The sequence below is a fragment of the Sylvia atricapilla genome, chromosome 19, assembly GCF_009819655.1.
Source record: "Sylvia atricapilla isolate bSylAtr1 chromosome 19, bSylAtr1.pri, whole genome shotgun sequence".
Taxonomy (NCBI): Eukaryota; Metazoa; Chordata; class Aves; order Passeriformes; family Sylviidae; genus Sylvia; species Sylvia atricapilla.
The window spans coordinates 350,010-368,468 of NC_089158.1; the positions used below are offsets into that span (position 1 = coordinate 350,010).

The 18,459-nt window shown below is 48.8% G+C and overlaps 2 protein-coding genes across 4 annotated transcripts in view; both read left to right on the top strand.

Annotated features, from left to right (window-relative positions):
- MEGF9 (multiple EGF like domains 9) overlaps positions 1-13,954 on the top strand; it is a 47,500-nt gene extending 33,546 nt beyond the window's left edge. Inside the window, exons 4-7 of the mRNA XM_066333062.1 lie at positions 721-860; positions 4,215-4,358; positions 5,262-5,534; positions 9,140-13,954. Coding sequence (XP_066189159.1) covers positions 721-860; positions 4,215-4,358; positions 5,262-5,534; positions 9,140-9,594 — 1,012 coding nt within the window. The 3' untranslated portion in view covers positions 9,595-13,954. The remainder of the gene's footprint in view (positions 1-720; positions 861-4,214; positions 4,359-5,261; positions 5,535-9,139) is intronic.
- Positions 13,955-17,975: 4,021 nt separating this feature from the next.
- The window catches only part of CDK5RAP2 (CDK5 regulatory subunit associated protein 2), a 70,424-nt gene continuing 69,940 nt past the window's right edge, over positions 17,976-18,459 (top strand). For 2 of the 3 annotated variants that reach the window (XM_066332462.1, XM_066332463.1), the window contains exons 1-2: positions 17,977-18,220; positions 18,372-18,445. In XM_066332462.1, the coding sequence (XP_066188559.1) occupies positions 18,168-18,220; positions 18,372-18,445 (127 nt within the window). In that variant the 5' untranslated portion in view covers positions 17,977-18,167. Of the gene's footprint in view, positions 18,221-18,371; positions 18,446-18,459 lie in introns of all 3 variants that reach the window. The other variant, XM_066332461.1, reaches the window with a different exon arrangement.

Sequence of the window (18,459 nt, forward strand, 5' to 3'; positions counted from 1 at the left end):
CCGCCAGCTGGAGTGGAAGCCTCGGAAGGGAGAGTCCTCTCTTGTCTCTCCTTGGCTTTGCTGGGTAGAATTCAGCTAGACAGAGGGGCCTTGCCCAAGTGTCCATGGAGATGTGGGAGGGATAAATGGGATAATGGAGGAGAAGAGGAGGGAGTGCAGGTGGCTGACACCTGCCCTGGCTGGAGCCAAGCAGGACACATGAACTGCTGCCCCAGCTCCCAGGGGAGCCACGAGAGCAGGTGGTGAGCAGGGAATTGTCTTCTCACATGAAAATCTGGGAGGTGCTGCTCAGCACTGATGTGGAGGGGAGAGGATGACCCACATGGGTGCTTTGGGACTGTTCAGGCACAGTGACCACGGGTGTGCCAGTGTCCTGCATGACCCAGGGCTGGTGCAGGTGCTTGGTAGAGCAGGGACTGCAGAGGGGCTGTTGGGAGCATCTGCTGGGGCTGATGCAAGGGGATGGCTCTGGGCCAAGGCTTTCTAGAATGAGCAATGATTTCTGGTGCCCAGCTGGAAATTGCTGTCAGGGCAGCTGGCTTGGCACACACTTGTGCTTTCCTGAGCTCCCCATCACTTTTTGGAAATGGTTTCCCCTGAGTTTCATGTCCTTCTTTCAGCAGAGAGGAAGAAAGGGAGTCCAAAACCTTGCCTGCAGGTTTGTATCTTGGATGCCTCCCAGCACAGCCAGATCTCACTGTTTGTTTTTTCCCTCTGCAGCTCTGGGAAGTGCCAGTGCAAAGTCGGTGTCACGGACCTGAAGTGTGACCGGTGCAGTGAGGGCTACTATAGGTTCAATGGGACCACGTGTGAGCCCTGCCAATGCAACAACCACTCCCAAACCTGCCACAACTCCACAGGTGATCATGTCCTCTTGTGACCTTGGGGGTGCAGACTTCACCTACCCCCTCTGTCTCTGGTTTTTCTGTTCTTATTCAGCACACTCTGCTCTTATCCCCTTCATCTACATCTTTTTGCCTTGTGTACCCAAAATCTTCACCTTAAAGCTGAGGCGGAAATGCAGTGTTGGGATTGGTCTCCTTTGAAGGAGGGCATTGAAGGCTGTGTGCTTTAGCCGAGGTTGCAGTGCAGAGCCCTCATTCAGCAGCATGTATCTGAAACTGGGGCTCTATTGTTCTCTGCACTTACACAACCACACAACGTGAGCTTTTAAAGGCCTTTTGTGTAACTGCTGTTTACCTGGAAACATACACTGTGCTGGCACTGACATAAGGGGACTTGCTGCTACAGGTAACGGGATTACAGCTGGTAAAAACTGGTAGCATCTAATTAATATTGCCCACTTTTTATAAATTGGCTTTGTTCATTTTCCATGATTATTTCTTTGACTGTCTGTCACTAAGACAGATGTTGATGAAGTGCAAATGTGGAGGCACTTGTGCTTGAACAGCTCGTGGGAGGGCAGGAGGGAGCCTTAGTGCTTTGCCATCTCGACTGGAAGGAGAGATCCTGGAGGAGCACTGTTATGGGGCTGCCTGCACAACCCTCACTTCAGCCGGGGCACTCACTTCAAGTTCCAAATTCTCCTCAAAACTTCCAGGCTGAAAGGCAGTTCTGTAATACTTATCCAGGATCTTAGAAAGGGATAATAATTAAAAGTAATGTTGCAGAATGTGTTGGTGGAGAGGCAGAGCTCATGAAATCAGGTATTTCTGGGCAATTTGTGCCTGTGTGTTCCCTCATGGGCTGTGTGTTTGCAGCAGAGGAATGCCCTGGTCCGTGGGCACTGGGTCTGTGCTCCCTGAGGGTGAATTCCTGCATTCCCTTAAGGATGAATTACTGCATTCACTCCTGTACTGAACTCTGTGTGCTTATGTCATACCAGTACTGAAGGATACAAGGCTGTCACTAAAGCTGTGCACACATAAGCTGTGTTACTGATTTGGAGCTGGGTGTGTGGGTTTTGTGAAGGAGGAGGAGAATCTGCTCTTCTTTTTTTTTTCCCTCAGTGTTCCTCCTGCTCTCGATTTATCAAAGAAAACCCAGCACAGATCTTGCTCCTGGGATGGGGCTGCTCTTTCTGGTTATACTGCCCAGTGCTGCCCATAGTATTGCAATGAAAACAACTCATTTTGCTTAATGACCTATTGTTGATTTGACTTTCTTTTTATTATTGTATTTTAAAATTTTCCTTTATCTGCTCCATTTGCTCCTGTGGCTGAGGGAACCGAACAGAATGAGAACAGAGAATAAAGTTGATTAAAAATTACATTGGATGCCTGCACTCTATGTGACCTCCCCAGCTTTACATTAATTCTATGTAGCCTTTGTCAAATTTTCAAAGTTTATTCCCATTAATGCTATACTTTGGGCTCCCTCTGCTGGCTCTGCAGCTGGCTCCTGGTTGGCATTGCTCTGTCCAGGAGGCATATTTAAAATTACTGGGCATAAATAAATAACTTGGGCAGCAGGAGCTCCCCAGCTGACAGCACTTCCTCTGCCACAACCCTTGTACTCCGTGGTGTGTCTGTGCACTGAGGTGGGCTGGTCCTTTCCAGCTGGGGGCCTGTAAGGTCTGATCCTTCCTGAGGGCGTTATCAGCGTGAGAAGTGCTTTTAATTATTAAGGCTCTCCACAGCAATACCTGATTGCACGCCCGTGCGTGCCTGGCTGAGCAACGTGCTGACTCAGGGAAACACAGCCATTTTGCAGGGCTGCTGGAGATGGATGTGGGTGATTTCTACTGATGGGAGAGACATTGGTCCTGAAATGACCAAGGCAACACTAGTGTGATTCCAGATTTATGCCTCCTTTCATGCTTGAGGAGAATGGTCCAAGTGCTTGCTGTGACCACGCAGGTGAACTTCCCTGTCCGAGACATCCATCCCACTGAAACTGTTCATTCAGGTTTGCAACTAGAGAAACCAAGCTTAGCAGATAATTTTCCCCTCTAAACCTGACATCTCCCACAAAAACCACTGGCTCGTGCCTGACAGGTTGCTGAGGGAAGAGCAAACAGTGTGTGGGAGGTGATGCTGAGCAAAGGATGCTGGTAGGGCCCTGCTGGGTGGGTGAATCAGCCACTTCCTGGGTTTGTTTCCTGCCCTTGGCATCAGGGTTGGCTGCAAGGACATGCCAGGCTGGCTGGAGATGCTTGGCCGTGGAGTCATCACTGTGGGAATTGAGGAGCAGCAGCCGTGTCAGGCTTGTGAGGGGGCCAAACTGTTCTGATGTTAATAAGAAAGTCTGCTGTGGTCTTTATAACAGTCAGCATAAACCTCAATCAGGATTTTTTCCTGTGGTTGATGTTGATATGAGACTTCCCCATCCCCCAGCAGCACTGCTGGATCAGCTCAGTGATCTGTCTGTGCTCTCACACTGCGCTGGGGCACCCCAGTTTATAGAAGGGGCTGGTGCCTTTGTAGAGTCTGGTACATGGAATTTAATCAAATCTTCCCTCAGCTCCCTGTTACCTCACTGAGGAGCCAGCTGAATTACAGCATGTTCCTGGTGATGGATGGGCTTTATATAGAAGCTGTGCTTTTGTAACTAAGGAGATTTTTCTTCTTGGTCACAGTAGTATCAAAATGCAATTTGGAGGCCATTAGGACACGGCGTCTGTGCAGACATGGCATGTCGAGTTTCTGATTCAAGGGCTTCCCCAGGAAGAGCAGGTGGCTCACATGAGCCCCCCTTCTCCTCTGTTTCTCTGGGAAGGTCAGTGACTGCTGCTGCCTTGTCCTGGGGTGGAGGAGCTGGAGCCATGCTGGTAGGACGGAGCTGCCTGCCCCCAAGCAGGACACTGGCATGTCCTCTCCCCTGACCACCAGCTCTGGTGTGCAGGAAGAGGCTGCACACAAAAACCCAAAAGCATAAACCTGAGAGACTGCTCATCAGAGTGAAGGACTCGAAGCATCACTGTTCCATCTCACTGGTACAAATGCAAACTGACACTGCTTTCCTTGAGGAGAATTTTAACACTGATAACTCGTGTTTACCTGCAGTGACCTTTCAGTGGTGAGCTGTGGGGCCTCTCTGCTGGGGCCACCTGCTTTTTCCCATTATCTGTGTGCATGTGGAGTGAGGGAATGAGCATCAGAAGGTCGTAAGAGGCAGGATCATGTTTTGGCCAGAGGGCATCCAAAACCACCTGTGAGCTCAGATAATTGAGTGTATTCCATGTGGATTCTCACTCCAAATGTTCTGCTCCAGTTCCTGCTGCTGAATATTTGCTTCTTCTCTCTGTTCTGCAGGCACCTGCCTGGACTGCCAGGAGAACACCAAGGGGAAACACTGTGAGCTCTGCAAGGAGGGTTTCTATCTCAGCACCCACCCTGCCCACAGCTGCTGGCACTGCCCCTGCTCCACCGTGGCATCCACCGGCACCTGCCACATACGTGAGGCTCTTGTTTTGGTCGAATTCCTCATAATGAAGGTTTCTCTTCTCAGTTAGAATGCCCCTCAGTGTGTCAGCCCAGCAAGGTGTTCTATAGCCTGTGAAGCTCCTGTTTGTGTGCACTGGAGCAGCACCTGCCGTGATGGCTCCCTGGTGTTTGTGTTGCCTCTTTTGAGAGCAGCTGTGCAGGGGAGGGATCAGAATCACAAAGTGGTTTGGCTTGGAAAGGATCTTAAAGTCTAGTTCCAGCTCTCAGTGTGTTGCTGCAGTCTGCTCTGAAGAGCCTGCATAGTTTCGCAGAGAAGCTGCTGAGCTTGTGGCAGCTAGGAAGGGGACAGGAGATGCTCAGCAGTGCCATGTAGCCCTCCATACTTCTGAGTCTGCTTCTGAGCATCTTCATGTGACTCCGTGCAGAGATTCCCCAATGTAATTGACACAAGTCAGAGCTGTAATAGTCATATGTAAGGCTTTTTTTTATATTTCCCTAATCCATTTTGCAAGCAAGCTGCTTCTGGTTTTGTATAGGCCCAGTAGTTCTTTTGGATTGCAAACAACCCCAGTATAGTTCCAGCTGTTCTCTGAAATGCCTGTTTGAGATGGAAGTGTTTAGAAATAATAATCTATTTCCTTAGCAACGTTGCCAAGTTTGCTCTGTGAGGTTGGTATGAGGCATCAGAATTCCCCAAAGCTTTTTCTTCCCCTACTAACAGAGAAAGTGCTACAGTTCAAAAGTTGTGTTTTCAGCTCAAAATTTGAGATCTGTCAGTAGTTGGTGGCTGCTGATTTTTGTCAGGATGCCTTGTGGTCAGGTCCTATAGAACAAACCCCACAGAACAAATCCCAGAGCATGAGTGTCTCTTCACGGGGCCTGGCAAATCCCTGCTTTGCTTTCTGTGTTCTCTAGAGCCTGGTGAGAGCATCCCAAGGTGTGACAAGTGCAAACCAGGGTACACTGGCCTCAACTGCAACCAGTGTGACAAGGGCTACTACAACTCAGACAGCATCTGCCTGAGGTGTGAGTGCAATGGGAACGTGGACCCAGCGCTGTCCCCCAGCGTGTGCCGCCCAGACAGCGGCGAGTGCATCGGCTGCCTCTACCACACCACGGGCTTCCACTGTGAGCTCTGTGAGGAGGGCTACACCAGGGACTCCGAGGGCACCAACTGCACCAGGAAAGGTAAAAATGCTGCTCAAATCACTGTCAAGGCTCACTGTGCAGCTGCCCAGAAGTTGGGGAGGGAATGCTGTAAGTTGTTTGCATTAGTTTGGATTCATCTGGCCTCTGGTGTAGAGAAGAAAACCGAATCTTTGTAACAGAATCACAGGATGAACTAGGTTGGCTTTAAGATCAACTAGTCCAGACCTAACACCTTCTCATCAACTAAACCATGGCAATGAGTGCCACGTCCAGTCTTCTTTTTATACACGTCCAGGGATGGTGACTCTACCACCTCCCTGGGCAGAAAACTCCAGTGCACAGTTGTTGGAGCCTACTGGCCTTCAAGGGTTAGTTCTGTAACCACCCTGATTCCAGACCTTGTCAGGCACTGCTAGTGAACAAGCTGGAAAATACCCAATCTATTTGTAGTGTACTTAACGTAGAATGAGAGAAAATGGCTCTGGAGTGCTCCTTCAGTGGTTATCTGGAGGTCAGTTTTCATGGTGGATGTCCAGCACCATGCATGGAACATTGCCAGTGTGATGTATTAGATGAAAGAACCCAGAGTTCAGGGAAGTATTTGGGCACAGATTTGCTGTTTTCATGGACAGAGATTCAGTTCAGATCTTCCATCAGAAGCTAATGTGGTTTTCACTCCTGTGCTGCTCTCTGGGTGCGTAATCACAGAGTCCTTCCCTGCTCAGGGAGATGATCAGTACAACAAAGTTGGATGCTCATTATCTGTAACAGAGCTGGAAATGGCACTTCTACATCTGCTCATCCATTACCTCCCCCTGCACAGCTCTGGCTTTGTGCAAGGATCCACGTGACCTCACTCCATTAAAATCTGTATGTATGGCTTTGCTTGGGTACTTGAAGTTTTCACCATTCAGTTTTATTTAAATGGCATTGTTATAGCCAGTTCCTGAGGTGAGGAAAGCCTTTCAAGGGGCCTGGGACATGCTCCTTGAGCTTTCCTCTCTCCCTGACACTTATGTTATCCCTTTTTTTATTAAGCAGTTAAAAAGATGTCCAGCTTCTTTCCAGTTCCTTAAACAAAAATTGCCTAAAAACTGACATGCTGAGGTTACTAAGAATGAACTTCTTTTAGGTTAAAATTTTCATAAATCACCATTGCATTTGAGTGGCATCTGGAGTGAAATCATCACCCAGGCTCTGTTTCAGTGGTGGCAGGTAAAATGAGACAGCACATTCTGTACAGCTTGGGCAAAGCTCACGTATCCACAGGGGCCATCCAGGAATCTTCAGCCTGACCAGGATTCTGGTGCTTCCAAGGCAGATAGGATATCCAAAAGACCACAAAGTGTTTTCAGCCCCAGAGCGGGTGGTGCTCCTGCTGCCATGGGGAGGCCCAGCAGGGGCACAGTGCTGGTGCAGTGTGGCTCTGTGCCACCCAGCCCGGGAATAGGCACGTGGCCTCCTACCAGGGCTCCTCCAGTGCAGGAGGCAGCAGCAGCTCTGCAGAGTCGGTGCTTCAATCAAGCAGCTGGAGCTGAGGCTCCTGTCAAAGCTGCCAAAGCAGCCCATTGAGAGAGCAGCTGCTGCTCTCAAGGAGCTGCTCTGGGACATCTGGAGAGCTGGCACAGCCCCGGGAGCGGAAAAGGCTGCGCCGTGTCATGGCTCGGAAGTGGCGCCGGGGCCAGAGCCTGGCACTTCACTGTGACATTTCCTGGGAGTGCCAGGAAATGTCCTCACCCGAGGCCTCCGTGCCAGCCCTGAGCTGATGCTGACTCACAAATAAAGCCCAGAAAAGTGCTGTTCCTCGCTGGTGAATCAGCCATTGTGTCAGTTTTGTTTTTTCTCTACTTATAGCTACTGGCAGGGTTTGCCAGGGATTGAGTGTTGGTGAAGGAATTCAGAAATGATGACTGAATTCCTTATGCCCTTTTCCCAAAGCCAAAGGTTTTCCAGGAATCTTTTGCTCCTATCGTGTTGCTTCCTATTGCAAGATTTTGCCTGTTATGCCCACAGAGAAATGCCTTTTGGCATTCAGCATCCTGAGTGTCCTTATCAACCTAAGACAGCAGCTATAGAGAACAGAGGAGCTGCTGCAGGCAGGGGACTCAGAGCAGGAACCTCAGTTAGGTGTGTGATGCCCCTTCCAGAGGAATTTCTTTGCTGGTTGCCTGAACTGGGAACATGACAGCCCAAAGTGAACTTGTGGTAGTTCTCCCTGAGGGCCTATGGCAGGACATGTATTGAATATTTCCAGCTCCTGTTGCCATTGGAGATGCAACTTAGTGCAAATTAGTCCTTCGGAAGTGACTCTCCTCCTCAATCATAATTAGTAGATGTTCAGGAGAGCTGGAAGCTGGACCCATACAGCATGGCACCATCAGCTGTAATTGCTGCAGCTGTATGTGGATTTAAAATGAATTTGCTTTTCTGTTGGCAGGAAGAGAGTGGGAAAGAGGATGCAGAGAGTCCTGTGGAGCAATAGGTGCAGAGAACATTCTGGCTGATTGAAGCTTCAGCTTGTGGAGTGTTCCTGTTGCCTGGACTTGAGAATCTAAAATAGATCAGGTTATTCATGTGAGGAAATGCTTTATTAGCTACATTTGTGAGCTTAATGCTACAGATTTATGGTGCTCTCAGAGGCCTGTAGCTCAACAGGTTTGATGCAGGCATAATGAATTCACATCCCACTTCTGAGATCTCACGGTTAACCTGGCTCCTGAACTGAGAAGGGAGTTATCCCATGGATGCTGGAAGCAAGGCAGGCTCCTGGCTATTTAGTGCCAAGGAAAAGACAGAGCACAGTCTGGTAGTTTCCATGTTCTGGTCCTTCTTGTGTGCACCCATGCCAGCAGCTGAAACCAAGATCCCAGCTGGCCTCTGCTGTGTTCAAGTTTCTGAAGAACATCCAGAGTCTTTTTTTTGTTGTGATTTGGTGACCTTCTGCTTGTGGCTGTGTAGTCTAGGGATCTCCGTGTGGCTTGTGTATGTCTTCATTTGAAAGCATAACTGAGGTTATTTTGACCTTTTACCTAAAGTGGTGGAAACACTGAACCCACTGCAAAATGCTGGGGAAGCTGAGTACTTGTGGTTCACTATTTCAGTTTTGATCGTCTTGTTTGTACAAGTAGGGCAGAAATAATAATACTGTGAACAAAATCCTGCATCTGGTGCGCTGATTGTGAAGGGTTTAAGCTGCTGGAGTTGCTGTGTCTGAGCATGCAGCCCACACAGACACCAAGGGACACGTTGGTTCAGAGTCTAAACTTGCTGAGCTTGGTAAAATCTCATTTTCCTGGTCTGAACAGGAGCTGGACTGGGACTTGCTGTCATCATGAGCTACTGTATTGAACCCTGAATCCTGACTACTGCAGCTGTCCCTCAGCACCAGACTATTCAGAGGAGTCCTGTAGTCCATGGGCGCTTAGCACACAGAATTGTATTAAAAAACCCCAAATGCAACCCTGGACAGACAGTTTCTAAACTGCTTTGAAAATATGTTTAGCAGTTAGCCTTAATTTAAACATTTAGCAGTGTAGCCTTAATTGCCTTAATAACTGTGATATAAATGTCAAATCTCTTAGGTTTGTGTTTGATTTTCAGCTCAGCAGATTTTTTTATTGATCATTTTTTAATTTGTTTTGTAGAAGCCACTCTTGGCCTAGAACCAACGGAGTTTGCAACTTCTGCTCCAAATACCACCAAGGCCACGTCCTTTTCCACGGCAGTGCTAAACAGTACTTTGTCACCAACAACTCTACAAACACTATTTCCTATAAGCTCCTCTGACAACAGCACCTCTGCTTTTGCAGACGTTTCGTGGACACAGTTTAACATCATTATTTTGACAGTGATCATCATTGTTGTGGTCCTACTAATGGGCTTTGTGGGTGCTGTCTACATGTACCGTGAGTATCAGAACCGAAAACTTAATGCTCCCTTTTGGACCATTGAACTCAAAGAGGACAACATCAGTTTCAGCAGCTACCACGACAGCATTCCCAACGCTGACGTGTCGGGGCTGCTGGAAGATGATGGGAATGAGGTGGCCCCAAATGGACAGCTCACGCTGACAACTCCCATGCATAATTATAAAGCTTAGAAGTCATCCAGCTATTCCAAAGTTTGCTTCTCAAAAAGGTTCAGGGCTTGTGGAAGGGGTGTCAGGATCTGTGCCAAGGCTCCATGCAGAGGAATTTGCTCTTCAGATATCTCTGATGCCAGGCATGCTGTAGCTTGCAGGTGAACAGAAGACAGTGCAGTACATCTGAATTTCAGGTAGTGTGGTAAATGCATTCAGTGTCCTGTTCTCCATAAAGATCCATAGAATTCACTGTTGTTATAAATGGAATTATGCTGAATTGAAACATTTTTTTAAGAAGAAGTGGTGGTGGGGTGGAGAGAGCAGAACCCAGTGACGAGTCAGAAACTATTTGATTTCCAGCCAACCCAACACTTGTGTCTTCATCCTTTAGTTTGAGAAGTAGCTCATGAATTAACAGTGGAATTTCAGGAAACAGACCTTTGGAAAGGCATCATCTTCATTCCTGATAGAAACTTGTTCGAAAAGGAGAAAAAAAAAAAAAAAAGAAAAAAAGGGAAGTCATTGTTCACTGTACTACAAAATGCAAAGTAGGAGGAGTGAGTTGCACATTTACAGAAGTCACCATTATCTGTTCCCACTAAGCAGGGAAACAGGAAAAAAAATCTCAAGAACATTCGAGTTAGGGAAGAGACTAAGCTTTTCCCTTTCTGAGTATTTATACAGGGTGATGATGCTATTAAGACATAGCAATCCATTTTTTTTCTAGAAGGAGTTAATGAACTTGTATAGTTTCTGTGCAAGGGAAGATGACAAGACATCTCAGGGTTGCCATGTAAAAATAAAAGCCAGGCTTAATACCCTACCCTGATAGAAACGGTGTGTTCTGTATATAAAATGTAATATATCTTCTTGGAATTGTATTTTTAATTACTTGTAAAAAGGACAAGCAACCAACTGACCAACCAAAAAATCCCCAACAACAAAACCATGACCCCCTCCCCAACCTCCCCCACTACCCAGGTCATGTTTTATCCTCTAGGTTTTAATTGTACAGCGGTTAGTGATGTTGTTTTAAAAAGAAAAAAAAAATAAGGATTGTTTAAAATACTGTAAATGAGATGGCAGTATTGTTGGAGCTGGGCCTCTGGCAAACACCAACTGCTTAAAGCTTTTCTTCCACTGTCATTGAATAACTTCTTTTTTAGAGAAAATGTGAGTGCTCTCTACTTGTGTCTGTCAAATTTTGCCATTCCTTTAAATACAGCATGAATACCAATGTTGCCATGGCTAGGGCTGAGTAGGTGTCCAAAAATTGGATGCACTAATTTTCCTTGCTTTTATGTCTCTATACAAAATGCAAATACACTGTCACAAACACGCTGAGAGCCTGGGCTCAATGGCTGAGGTTCTCCCCAGTAGGTGCTCACGGTGTGGAGGGATCCAACTACCATCCCTGCTGAGCTGACAGGGCTGGAGGGCCCAGCTCAGCCTCCTGAGGGCCAAAAGCAAAGGTCTCCTGGATTTGGGTGGAAACAGCTTTGGGATGAAGAGCTCACAGGATCCGGTCTGCACTTTGAGGCTCAGAAGGTAAAAGTGCATGGATGCTTTCAGAATTTAAAGTAGCACAAGGTGGTGGTGTGGAATCAGCTGTCAGAAAAACCACTACAGGGAACAGGTTTTACAGATTCCCCTGGTTTTGGTGGGAGGCTGGTGGGCTGTTAGCAGAGAGAAAAACTAACAGGCAGCAGTACACAGGATGGTCACACCATGGAGCTGCTGGGTTGGTACCTACAGTGTGTGTGCCTCAGGGCAGGGGCTGTGCTCCCTGTGCCACCTGTCACACCCTTGGAAATCAAACTATTGCATGACAACAGGGCAAGAAATGAATATTTCCCCTCACTCTTGCCCAGTCTCAGAGCTGCAGCTGTGTTCACTGTGTGTGGTGGGACAGTGGTGGTACAGGAGCTGGTGGATGCATCCTCTGAGGCAGGACAAAGGGATTATTTCTCCAGATGAGAAATGGTAGAGAGAACATGTAGGTTATTTATTTAGTTTTTGGTGCTGTGAGGAAGTTTCTCTTATCTTTGGAAACTTGGGAGGGGGGGAAGTAGATGATTTAAACATATGCTCAAAGATGCCATTTCTGCCTCATACACTTGCTGCCTGATTTAAAGATGGTGCATGGCAAGTTGGAATGAAAATTGTTGAGGATGACCAAGAGAAATGGTGAGGGCAGAATGTGGAATTGCATATAGGCCCAAGCTGATGGAAAAATGCTGATGGAAAAGCTCCTGTTGCCTGTGGTGGGCCTGGGTGAGGTCCCATTCTTCAGGTAATAAATCTGGCTCATGTCATTCAGAGCAATGTTACTTTTAGTTAAAAAACAGGGACGAACTGGAGGAGAACATCTGTTTATTGCTAATTCTAGAGTTACTCATCAAACTTTTAAAGAGCAGGGTGGTGATGAAACAGAAAATTTCCTAAAGGTTGTAATTATTTAGAGGCACTGATCTAGAGATGCACTTGGTCACTTCATGGGGCGGGGAAAGGTAATTTAGGAAGTGTTGGCTTCTGGACTGATGCTAGCAAGAAAGTTGAAGGACAGGTTGTTCACTTTAACATTTCTAAAATACTTTAGCAGAATTTTTCATCTCTGCCATGAAACACCTGTTCCTTAAGTTTTTCTGTGACTGTGGGCTGCTTTGTAACAGGAACAGGCTTGGATTTTGTGTCACTGTAGAAATAAGGACCATCTGCTCAAGCAGAGCGTGGGCTCAGGTGCTGAGCCCTCCTAGTGCCACAGCACAGGACATGTTGGCACCTGGGCTGCTTCTGACCTTTAAAGTAATCCAAAGGCTTTGTGTTTAGGAAGAGGAGGAGTCAGGATACCCTGCAGGGTGAGACAGCTGTTGCCTGTGGCTTGCACAGCTGGATGAAGGGATGGAGACAGCCTGGAAGACTGATGGGAAGCTTGGTCGGGCAGGGGAGATCTGGCTGCCCAGATTTGGACGGCACAGGATGTTCCTGAACAGGGAGCACAGAGAGGATGTGGCACTGGCACTGTGCTTTTCAAATGGATGAATGACTCAGCAGGGACACAGCAGCCACCTCCTGCCACCCAGGCCTTGGCACACAGGGGCAACAGTAGTAAAAGGAGATGGATGCCTTAGTAGGGAAAGGGTAAAGAGCTTCCTGTTTGACTTCGGTGATGTGAGATCAGATCATCCGTGCTCTTCTCAGCTCCCCTGGCACCACAGGAGGGGAGGAAGAAGCTGAGCTGATTCTGTCTCCAGTCACCTTGAGCTGGATTTTATGTGGAGGAGTAGCAGAGCTCAAACACCAGTGCCAGGGTACTGAGGCCACTAGCACCATGATGTGTGTCATCACTTGTCATAAGGCTTCCCAGGTCCTGAGGTTTGTCCTAAGGTTGGGGTGAGGGCAGGTGCAGCAGAAGTGGACTCTCAGGGCTGTTTTGAGGCCCAGCTGAGCAGCCAGCAAGGCCAGGGTAGGGCATCTTGGTGACCTGTGGGGCTGAGGTGGCAATCCAGGTGCATATGGTGTTCATGAACACCTCCTGCCTGGGGATGCTGCTCAGCTGCAGTGGTGGGGCTGCCCCAGGGAAGGGCACTGATGGCATGGGACAGCAGCTGCAGAGCAGAGAGGAAGTATGATAGGGCAGGGGGGTGGTGGATGTGGGAAAGTAGCTCCAGGAACGATCCCCTGGCAGTGTGTAGGCCCAGCTGGTCTGGCTGGGGCGAGTCCAGCTCAGCAGTAAAGGGAATGAGACAGAATGAGCAGATCAAGGGCAAAGGGCTGAGGTGGGACAGGGCTGGGTGCAACCAGCAAGGCTTTCAGCTTGGGGAGCATTTGGTGAGCGCTGAGTGCAGCAGACGTGCAAAAAAGTGGTTGTGCTAATGAGGAGAGATATCGAATCTCATGGACAACTGTAGCTGGAAATAGCTATGAGGAGCACTAGCCCTGGGGAGCTGTCAGGAGATGGCAGTCAGCCACTGCAATGATAATTCCCTTGGACCAGGCTGAGCAAACTTAGCAAGCATTTAGGAAAGAGGAGGTGATATATCTAGCATCCTTCAGGTATCCTGGGCCAGTTAACCACTACTGTGCAGCATCATCCTCTTCAATGTTACAGGTAATGTAAATGTGGCAGAAAGTTTGCACAGTCTCCTTTAAACAAAGGATATAAAAACAATTTTCTCTTGAAAGTGAAGTTTAGAGTGAGCTCCCACGGGACTCTGCTCTTTATGTGTCAGAGGAATAGATTAAAATAAGAAAAATGTGGGCCTTAAAAATTGTACTTGCTCCCATCTGAAACCCATCAGTCTCACTCTACATCCAAATACGGTGTCTCCCAAGCATATGCTATGCTTACAAATGCATTTCTAAAAAGAAAAAGAAAGTGTATGATTTGAATATATGTCAGAATTTATACAGAAGAATGTTATTTAAAATGAATAAAAATAAATGTATATAATTTGTATCTATGCCACTTGGATTTTTGCATTTGTGTTTTTGTCACTGAATTTCAGCAAGAGTCTTCCCAGTGACAGAAAGGATTGAATCCAATCTCATTCCAATAATAACATTTGTTCCAAGAGAATTATTCCTTCATTATGTCCCTGTATGTGAGACAAGAACCAAGGTACAAAAATGTTTTCTATCATAGATATTCATAAGCACTGTTAACATTCTGTGTTGGAAAATCCAGCTAAAAAAATGAGTCCTCTGATCTCTTGTGTCTGCTATGAACCATCCCAGCCTTCAGCTGTGTTTGGGAGCTCCACAGGCCATGAGTGTTTTCCCACTGTTTTCTGTATCATTCACATAGACACATTTTGTCAGATATGTGAATCACTAACAAAGCAAACCCTCAGAGCAAAGCTGAAAATGGGGTGAGGATACTGTATCAGATTTTTCTTCAGGACCACAGATGTCTTTCAAAGGCCATTTTTGTTACAGGTACTCTGAAATCCCCATCTGTGGCATCACTTCTGGGAGTGTTTGCAGAGGGGCTTGTTGAAAACTTGCATTTCCTTCTCACTTGGCAGAGTTAGGAAATTGATTTTTGTTTTGCAAACACAACTACTAAAGGCTCTTTTTGTGGTGAAAGCTGTGTCTGACTCTTCAGCCCCTATTGCTCAAAGAACTTGGAGAGGTAAGGCTTCATACACAGAGTGAGCACACCGTTTTAAGTGTTGATTCAGATGTTTGAATGAGCCAGAGCTGTGTAAGGGCTACACTGGTGAAATTCAAGGGAGTTTATTGAGACTTGATTTGCATTAGCAGAGCAGTTGGATTGTGCATGACTTAACTTAGGCAGAATCCTGCTGTGAACTGTGTGAGGAAGAGGCAGAACTGAGTCTGAACCAAGTCCCCAGAGCAGGAAGTGAGAATAGGAGGGTGAAGGGGACCCATGTTCAGCTGATGGTGACATCTGCCCTCCTTGTGCCAGCACAGCACAGTGAGCCGCTGGCTCCTGTCCTGCTCAACTCAGCCCTACCACTGCACTCCTCACAAGTCTTTTCCCAGGCTCCCTATAGGACTCTTTGCCTGAGGTGGGAAGGATCTCGGGCTGCCTTGAGAAGTAGGAAAGTTCCAACACGGCTTCCTGGCACGAGGGTTTAGTGTAATCTCTCCAAATGTGCTACTAATGAACTTAAGGTTAAACAACATTAAGCAGATTATCCAAAGGCAAGTTGTTAACTTTTCCCAGTCCCTTCTGTCCCTTTCAGCTTCCTGGTGCTACTGCAGGTTGTAAAACATTGGGCAGTGCAGTAAAATTTCCCAGAGAAATTTTCCATCCTGGCCGTGTGTATACATAGAATCATAGGACCACTGAGTGGTTTGGGTTGGAAAGGACCTAAAAGATCGTCTCATTTCACCTCCTGCCATGGATACCTTCCACTAGGCCAGGTTGCTCCAAGCCAGCTTGGCCCTGAACACTTCCAGGGAAGACAGACAGGGATGCATCTCCATATATCCATATCTTTATCCATCAGACAAACACTTAATGAAATAATAGACTTCACAAGGAGGGCCCTGCTGATTTCCTTTAGACTGCAGTGTGTTGGATGCAGGCTGCAACTCTGCAGGCAGATGTGCTGTGTGTGCAGAATGATTAACTCTGCACTTGTGCCCGATGGATGCTGATTCAAAGACCTACATCAAATATGTAACACCTTGCTGAAACCTTAAACAAGAGTAAATTTGTATTATCCTTTCAAGTGAGTGGACTTAAGTCATTTTATGAAGATCTGCTCTGTAAATGAGGAAAATTCACATTTCAGCCTGGCTGACCAGATCCTGGTGCCATATGGCAGACCCAATTTTGTGAAGTTAATTTCAGTTTGGCAGAGGCCACTGCAAAAGCGTTTCAGTCACATAAAGTGACCAGTGTCTCATGAGGTCTCTTGTAGGGGAGTTGAAGGGACTGAACATCCCTTGGGGTCCATCAGGCCCCAAATGCAAAGCATGAGGCATGTCCAGTTGGACAGGAGATGGTCTTAAGAGCTTACTTGTGCTAAGAAGTGCCTGGCACTTCTGGCAATTTGGGACCCTGCTGCAGCTCCATCATGCACTTGTACCCATAAAGCTGAAAGAATTAAGCAGAGATGGGAAGCCCACCACTGCAGTGGCTGCTCCCACCAGTCTGGGGCATTTGACAGGGGAGTATCAATCTAAACAGTGAGCTGGTGCAGGTATGTGGAGGAAATGGAGTTATAGGCCACCAGGCCAACTGGGAATAATAAACTCACACAACTGGGAATAATAAACACACAGAATTCATGGCCTGTGGTCAGCCTTTATCTGTGGCCTAATTCCTGGCCAGATAAGAGTCCCTTTGAGACAGCCCAGAGGAAAGTGAGTGAAACCTCACCTGAGTTGGTAGCACTGAGGAAACCAAATCCAAAAGAGGAAACCAAATCTAATGCACAGGGTCACTTGCATGGGCAAGCCAGGTGAGTGTCCTGCTAGGATGGTGCTTCCTTGTGTTACAGAGAATGGTTAAGAGCAAATCCAGCATGAGGCACCACTTGATGCACTCTGGGGGCAGAGTGGCTGGAAAGCAGCCCAGGGAAAAATGACCTGGGAGTGGCTGAACATGTGCCCAGGTGGGCAAGATGGCCAAAGGCTCCTGGCCTGTACCGGCAATAGTGTGGCCACAGGAGCAGGGCAGTGATTGTCCCCTGTGCTGAGTGAGCATGGGTGAGGCACCTTGAGTGCTGCAACCTGAAGGACCTTGGGGCCCCTTGTGACCAGAAGGACCTTGAGGAGCTGGAGCGTGTCCAAGGAAGGGAACAGAGCAGGAGAAGGGTCTGGAGCACCAAGAATGGCTGAGGGAGCTGGGAAAGGGGCTCAGCCTGGAGAAAAGGAGGCTCAGGGGGAGGTTCTTGTGGCTCTGCACAACTCTTTGACAGGAGGGGACAGCCGGGAGGGTCGGGCTCTGCTCCCAGGGAACAAGAAAAAGGACAATAGGGAATGGCCTCAAGCTGTACAGGGAAGTTCAGATTGGACATCAGGAGAAATTTCTTCACAATATGGGTGATTAGACATTAAGAAGGGGCTGCCCAGAGAGGTAAGAGTCACTGTCCTCGGAGGTGTCCAAGGAATGACCAGACATGGCACTCAAGTGCGCTGGGCTGGGTGACGAGGCAGGGATTGGTCCGAGGTTGGGTTCTAGATCTCAGAGGTCTTCTCCAGCCTAAATAAATCTGTGACTCTGCCATGATGTAAATATTGCAAGGAGGTATTTAAATCCTGCACACAGGTTCTAAATGAATTAAAGAAGGCCAAGATGCACAGCAAGGGTCTGGAGCTCCACCTGTGACCAGCGCTGTTACCCTGGCCATGCCCTGGGTAGGAGGGGCCACAACAGCAGCGTTTAATCCAATTCAGTTTTTCCCGCTGTCCATGTTCTGAAATGTCCAATGCAGTTACATTTTCTCTCACAAAAGTGGGAGGGCCGACACGCTTACGACTTTGCTTCACAAAAACCCTCCCAGATTCATTCAAACTCCGCCTGCGCGGGTGCTGACAGCAGCTGCCCTAACCCCGCCCGTCAGGCTGAGCGGTGACTAGTATGTGGAACTGACGCGTTTATTTCTTTCGCCAAGCCCAACGACGGCTTTGCGCTACGGGGAACACGATGAACATCAGCTCCAGCGGCTCTGCCAGGCTCGGCAGGAGCCGGGGGCCTGGTGCATCCCTTCAAAAGCCTCTTCTCAATGGGAATGCTTTTGGAGCGGGGCCCGGCGAGCGGCGGGCAACACCACGTCCCCGCTCCCACCGCGTTCTGTCAGACGGCCCGTCGCCCCGGACGGTCAGCCCCGGGTGGGTTTCTTCTCTCCCCCTGAGCTGCCGCCGCCCCCGCCCCGCGGTGCCCTCACCCAGCATGGCGCTTCCCGCTCCGCGCTGCCCGCTGCCCTCATCAAACAGGGCGGCTCCCGTTCACTTTGCCCTGTGCCCGCCCTCTGCGCGCTGCGCGCCGGCCTCAGCGGCTTCAGCCCGCCCGACGCAAAGATGGCGGAAGCGATTGCGGGCGTTTGAATTCCAGGGAAGCCGCCAAATCGCGCACAAAGGCGGCGGGAGCCGCGGCAGCCGCGCGGCCGTCCATGGATTCGCTGCCGGGGGAGGACGCGACGCTGCCGCTGGCGTTTGAGGGCAGGTACGGGGGAGCTGCGGGGCGGGATGCGCTCAGGCGGCGCGGTGCGTGTGGCGGGGCCGGGCCCGGGCCCGCCGGCCGGGGGCAGGGGGCCAGCGGGCCAGCCCCTGGGTGTTGTGCTCTCAGCGCTCTCCTCCTCCTTCTTCTTCCCCAGCGTCAGCGGCGTCCAGCTGCCGGACATCTCCCGCGGGGACCCGCTGCCCGGCCCGCCCGGCGGACAAGGTAAGGCTGGACCGCGGCCG